This window comes from Penaeus vannamei, chromosome 9 (genome assembly GCF_042767895.1).
Source record: "Penaeus vannamei isolate JL-2024 chromosome 9, ASM4276789v1, whole genome shotgun sequence".
NCBI lineage: Eukaryota > Metazoa > Arthropoda > Malacostraca > Decapoda > Penaeidae > Penaeus > Penaeus vannamei.
The window spans coordinates 42540687-42547865 of NC_091557.1; the positions used below are offsets into that span (position 1 = coordinate 42540687).

A 7179-nucleotide genomic window follows, 5' to 3' on the forward strand; every position below is an offset into this window, starting at 1 on the left:
TGTAACTGGGGAGATGGGCTGTGTTGAGAGGAAGTAGGAGGAAGGGATGTAGGGGGAATATGAATAGGAGGATGGATATCGGCTGTAGTTGGAGCTGAGGGGGATGGGTTGTGTTGGGTGGGAGTAGGAGGAAGGGGTGTAGGAGGAATATGAGCAGGAAGAGGATGGATATCGGCAGTCACTTTGAGTGTGGAGGGAGCGGGTGTTGTGGAATTGGAGGGTGTGTGGGGAGGTTTCGGTGTCATTTTGTGACTCGAGCAGACAGTTTTGAATATCTGCTAGAGTTTTTGTAGTGGACTTGGTTGGAGAGTTTTGTGAGACAAAGGTTTTTTTTATGAGGGGGGAAGGGGAGACTGGTGTCTGTGGAGTAGAGGCAAAGGTAGGTGCAAGTGAGTGCGTGGTAGGAGAAGGGGTGGACCGTTTAGTCTGCTGCGGGTAGTGCGGGGAGGGAGAGGGGACGGTGTTGGGGCTGTAGTTGAGATTGGAGTGTCTGCATTTAGAGCGACAAAATCATTTGACTGGGGAAGGTATGAGGTAGAAGTGGAAGTGGGGAAATAAGTAGGTATAGGGGAGGGTGCAGGAACATCTTGGGATGGAGGGGGAGTAGGGAATATGAGAGAAACCTCGTTGACGTGCTTCCTGTCTGGCTTCACTTAGAATGACACCGTTTGTATCTGAGAGTTGCTACCCCAGACTGAAATTTGTAGGTGGGGCACCCTCTGTAAAATACATTATGGGGGCCGCCGCAGTTAGTACTAGTACGTGTTTGTGCAGAGCAGTTTGATCGGTTATGACCAGGTTGGGCACATAGGAGTATCGGGCTGTGGAACGGCAGTGATTGGCAGGATGTCCTAAACGCCAACATATTTGACACTGACGGGGAGGAGGTTGATATGGTCGGACAGGGAGGGTTTCTCCACCAACGTAGACATTAGAGGGAAGATCATATCTTCGGAAAGTAATTTTGGCAATGTTGGTGTGGTTCTTTCGATGACCTCTAGGAGGAATGGAGTAGCACTGTATTGATAGTACATCATAATCTGTGAGACAGGCGAGTAAGTCTTCTTCACAATCTGACCAATCTTAGGTATCGACAGGGCAGTTTGCTGGGGAGATAAGGAGAAATCAGTTAGATCTGATAGTGTTATAGCTTCATTTTCAGATGTAACTGTAACAAGACGGGGACGATCGGGTCGGCTACAGAAAGGGACTCAGACTTGCTTTTGGGAACGTTGTGGAAAGAGAAGAGTGTTGCCTGATTAAGGAGCTGCAGGGGGGATCACGGAAAATCGGTCCCATTTAGCTGGGCTAAATAGAGTATTTAAGATATTTATAGAGTAGGGGTCGCTAGAAGGACGGGGACGTGTGAAAGAGGGAATATTGTTGAAGGGTTAGAATTACGGAGAGATGGAGAGTAAGACTGTAAAGTAGTAATAGGGAGGATGGGGTGATTGGTGAAGGTTGTGGGGGTAGAGCTGATGAAGTTGAGGAAGTTGGGAGAGTAGGAATGTCGTCTGGAGATTAAGGGCTACACAACTAAAACGGGAATACCACGCCCATGGTATCCTCAGGTTGTTCAGGACTGGCACAAAGCCAGCCTTTCATCCTTTCATCATGGCCCACACACTTTAGGACGTGGACAGGAGATGAAGAAGAGAAGGAAAAAGAAAGTGGAAGAAAAGTCCATGCAAAATTAGTTGAGGCGGAAGTCCACGGAAAGGGTGATACCCCTCAGTGGGCCTCAGTCTGTCTCCTAAATCCTTGCATGACAACGACGGGTATGGGATTGGGGAGGTATCGAGGTAGAGTTGGATAATTACATTCTTTCATTAATAGCTGTAGTCTGTACCATACTACTTTCTAATATTTTTTGGTACAGTATCATTTTGTTGCAATTTGGTGATTTGTATCCGCATGAAATTGTTTTTATTTGTTTTTTTTTTCTGTATCTCTAATATTTGTATAACACTACTCTTTTGTAACTATGATCAATAATTAGATAAATTTGACACTTAAGCAGGTGCCTTAATGAGGGTGGAGACCATCACCAGGATCAGCCACTTATGTACAGGCCAAACTCTTGTACTATGTATAATTTTATTTGGCTAAATAATGGCTAAGATTTTGTTCAATATTAATTCAATATCAATACATCTTCTCCCTCCTTATATCCCTCTATAAAATGTGGAAACAACAATGTATGGTTATAAATATCAATCTCTTTCTTGCTTCTAATGGATCCCAGGTTCTTTTTACCTTTAAAAAAATCAGTTATGGAGGTATATATCATAATCATTGGACTATACTATGTACCAAAATACTGATGTTTTGCAAATTCCTTGTCATAAATATAACTTATAAAGAAAAGAGTGATGTAAAAGTCGAACCAGCTTCTATGACTGCTGCTTCATATACCCAACGGCTACAGGCTTTTATCATCTGTGTCAAAATACTAAGTGGATATATCCATTATCACTGCAATTTTAATGACTGATAAATCTTTAATTAAACCCACAGAACTACATGTTGGGTTCATTCCTGTTCACTTATAGTTTGTAACAGGGTATCATGAACATGGATAAACAATATTACTAAGCATCAATAACATAATAATAACTTCAGTTCTTTTTTATATAATTGCCTCACCACTAATCACAACATTATAGGTGGACTCATGAACCACTTAATCATACTATTATTGATATTCATACAGGGCTTTCAATAGATTGATTCCCTGTGACAATTTGAAAGTTAGTCGTAATTCCTATTCAATGCATAGTATTGTCCATACATTTTCTTTCATGGGGTGAATCTGGATTGCTCCTGTTTCTGCTGCTTCAACAAGTGGTCTCTGATACATTTTACAAATGATCAAACACACCTTGCATTGTATGCTGTGCAGATAGAATTAGGACAGCATGTAATCTTTTAAGCCACAGGATTACTACCAGACTTTGTCGTTTCAGCTTAGGAGATTATCATCATAACAGAATAGGGAATGTTTCACTGATGCAGGAAAAGATACTCAGAATAAAACAAAAACCTACACAGAAACTACATGCTTTCAAGTCTATTTTAAAGAAATGAAAATACTTGGTCCATGCTTCCACTTCATTAGAATTTGAAATTATTTGTCCATCTGCTGAGCAAACTCCAATCACTTACAGGAGGGCTTGGCATCCTTTTTTTATAGGCATTGGTTGCTAAGTGAAGGCCACTTGCTAAAACAATGCTACTTGATACCATTGGTAAGATTACAGATAAACTGTTCCTTGCCCATCCTTCACTAGTCTTTCTTGCTTGAGATTATTGCAATTCCCAATTTTCATCCATCTGAGTCATGCAATATAAATTCATGACCTCTAGCATCTAGTGCAAGATATAGTTCTATAGTATCTCACACTACTACATGACTTTTATTAAGTCCCTGAAAACATTCCTTCCCTGTCACTCTGTCCAAGTGAAACACCCTGGGATGATTCCTGGATATATAGAAGGTTCTGAAATGAACCCAAAAGGTAGCCATGACACTGACCCAGAACTCGGTGCTCTGGAAAACCCAGAGTTATGGATGATCATCCAACAAGTGAAAGCAACTTATGTTAACATCACCTTATCAGATCGTCATGCAGATCAGGACACTGCACTGTGAGCCAGTGTTTAGGTTATGTTTTAAGTTTCTCAGTGGGAGAAACCTACCACCACTAGACTAGAAGGACTTTTGCAGATTAGGAAGGAATTAGCTAATGATATTCTTTAATGATTTCAATTAAAGGGGCTGTCTCTATAAACATCACACTTATAAGTCATTCTCCAAAGAGAAGGAAGTAAACGGGTAGGGGACACCAAACAGTTACCAGTTGAAACCTTCTCATTCCTTTTTAGAGGAAAATGATACACAATTGTATTTTTTGAAATAATTTTTTGTCCATTATTTGTGTCACTAGTTGGTTCTTTTATAACAAAGTCTTTTCTTATCATACACATTACATTTTGATCTTACCATATGTATAAAAAATCAAAATGGAGGAGTCTTTTCTTAAAATGCTTTATAATTTCAACTGAACATTTTGGGGGAAATAAGGAACATAAAAAGCAACTAATTCTTTGTGTATAGCATAACCAACATTCTTAACTTAACAGTATTCCTCACTCAAAAATAAGAGAAATGAAATAAACTGGACATTAACTTGACTGAACTAATTGCTTGCATTTCTATTCTGAAGACTTTCCTTAGCAACTTAGAAGCAGTTTACAATGTTCCACATATTCTTGCACTGCTGCATTGATGTCCAGATCTTCTCCCTCCTCTGTCCAAAACAAGTGTATACCAATGCGATGAGATTCCCTGTTGGAAAAAAAGATGTAGTGCCTTAGAGGATTTAATTAAACACAAGGTTAAGAGTATTAATATTTCCCTGTTTATAAGATTTTCCCTTTCTTTCCCTCTTCAACACTCATTCTCTAATCCTCTTTACCGTTTCAATTTTCTTCTCCCCACCTCTCTCCCTATCACCATTTCTCTTTCCCTCTCCTAATTTCTTTCTGGTCTTCCTTTCCTCTTATGGTTTTTCTTTCCTTCCTTCCATTCCTATCTACAATCTAATCAGAAATGCTGTGATTTGTACCAGGACTTGTGCCATTTTAACATAAATTTGTCAAGATTGCATTCATAAATATAGCATTTTTTCATACATTCCTGAGTGTCATTTTTTAAAATGCAATCCTGACTCTAAGCAATCATTATTGATATAAGATGTGCTTCATGTTTGCTGGTGTTGGGATATGATGGTGTACTTAGCATAGGAACATGTATGTGCTTCCATGCCTGGTTATTCTGACACAACACAGCAATAGCTTGTCATACACTGCCAGGGTCTGTGACAATGGCTCAAAACTTTTGGTTGGAGGAATGCCAGAGGGGGTGGTAGAGGTGACCAAATTGAGTGAGCACCTAAGGTTTCACCTGTGAAGGATCATCATCCACGTTGAGCGTATGGAACATCTTCTCTTTGCAACAGGATGAATGACCACTACTGTCGAGGGAACCAAGTCAACTGATGGTGGGGGAACAATGAATCTAGACTAGGAAATTTCTTAGTAAATGGCCTTTGCCTTTACTAGTGGGTCACGATTGATTGACTGTTCACCATGAATCACTCGGGAAGTTATAAGACTCTGAGGAAACCTGACTGAGATTACTATCTTAGTCTCATCAAGTGAAAGAGATATATATGAGAGTAAACTTAACAGAATCATATATAATTCTGACAAGGATTTAACTGAAACATGTCAATCATATCTCATATGGCGTGAAATGAAATATTCATTTTTTTTATACCTTTACTACACTCGTCAGAGCACTCTTCATCTCTCGTAAGATCACAGAGATGGCTACCCCAATGGCTTCCCATGGCTCTATAAAATAGGATTCTTGCAGCTTCAAGCAGGAGTAGTGAGCAATACCCCCCATATGATTAATTTGCAGATTTACAAATAACAAACTACTCTACTGTTTCTCTCACTGCCTGCTCTGTTACTTGCCATGCCATTCCTCACTGTAATTATATGCCTCACCTTACTTACTGACAATCTCCCATATTCCCGTGATGGTTTGTTTTATCTGAACTCAAATCACTAGTCCATCATCTCCCTCCCTCTTTTCCTTTCTCCACTGTCTGATGTTTATTTCCTTTCTGCCTCTGTCTGCCTCCTCTCTTCCTCCTTCCCTCCTTCTGTCTAAATCTCTTCTATAAATAAAGACTTTCTTACCTGTGCACTTCATCCACATATCCAACAAGAATGCGGTCATTTGTAAGTTCTTTGAGGAATGTGGCCGCCTTGATATTCCACCGAGCATCTGAATCAACCCCAGCGAGCCAACTCTCTATAGCCTACAAAGAGGAGTAAACCACTGTAACGTCATAAAATAAAGGGGCCATAATTAGGCAAATGACAATTTCAATGATAAAAATGGCAACACTACTCTAGTAATAAGGTTTACACTTAACTGCTACAAAGACGTATCTTCAAGACACATTCCACATCATTTGTAAAGCAAGAGGATTTTAAATTTCAAGTGGCATTTCCATGCTGATTTCTTATACAATGCAGTGCTATAATTTTCCTAAATGTACAAGTTGATTAGTATTTTTTAGGTATCCCTAGTAAAATTCATATAAAAAAATTAAATAAATTCTAGAACCATTCTCTCCTACAGATCCTCCTAAATAATACTTGCCTTTATAGAATAGCAGTATGAAGTGATCTAATATATTTAATTAATTAAAAGAATAGCAGTATGCAGTGATCTCAAACTTATTTTTATATGTAAAGCAAAATTTGAAGTGCTTGCTTTTACCCTTCACAGAAAATACAATTATTTACTAGTATTATGTGCCATCTCTAGATCATTAACTTTCAAATGAAAGTCTCTTGGTCTACCTCATCTTTATTCAGCTTTTACTATACATATGATCTTTAAACAAATAACCTTTTGCTAAAATCACAATTTATATTGACAAAATCTTACCTGTGGAGGCATATGACTGAACTGTACAGCTAATGGCTGCAACTGATTTTCTTGGACCCAAGCTATACTACCCACATCTAAAAATAAAACCTGAAACCAAAAGACACCATTGTTTTACTCATCCCCTTTACCATTTATGACATTACATCTCTGCAGGCTTATCACAAACTTTTACACAACTCATTTATATCAATTTTTATTTCTAAAACATGTTACTAGTTGTTCCCGGGGCATAACAGTTTTTATTTTTTATTTTTAAGAAGGAAAAGGGAGATTCATAATTCATTAAATCTTTCTCCTCCTCTTCTATTTAGTTACTTGGTTAAAGTGTGATGATCCTGTGCCCACAACATACAACAAATGTGTCTGCAAAAAGGCTGGATCATGTCCTCCTCTAATCATATACAGTCTGCACTCTTTGACCTTCACCCAAGTGCTTGACTACTTTTAAGCCCCAATGACTTGTCCCTCAACTGTTTTTCCATGGATGTTGCCGGTTCAAGTAGAGGAATCAAAGGAATCTAAGTTTCACTGATAAACCTACAAATATTATTGGTTTTCTTTTCACAGTCCAAAAAGGATCCTGTAATCAATGGCTCACAACCACGAGTCTTCTTCCTTATCTTTCTTCTCCTAAAAGCATGTTT

The 7179-nt window shown here is 38.8% G+C and overlaps 1 protein-coding gene across 3 annotated transcripts in view; it reads right to left on the reverse strand.

Moving 5' to 3' along the window:
• Window positions 1-3902: 3902 nt before the first annotated feature.
• LOC113802252 (uncharacterized) overlaps window positions 3903-7179 on the reverse strand; it is a gene marked incomplete in the record, with an annotated part of 27411 nt that continues 24134 nt past the window's right edge. For all 3 annotated transcript variants that reach the window (XM_070125790.1, XM_070125789.1, XM_070125791.1), the window contains 3 exon segments: window positions 3903-4348; window positions 5773-5894; window positions 6533-6622. In XM_070125790.1, coding sequence (XP_069981891.1) covers window positions 4234-4348; window positions 5773-5894; window positions 6533-6622 — 327 coding nt within the window.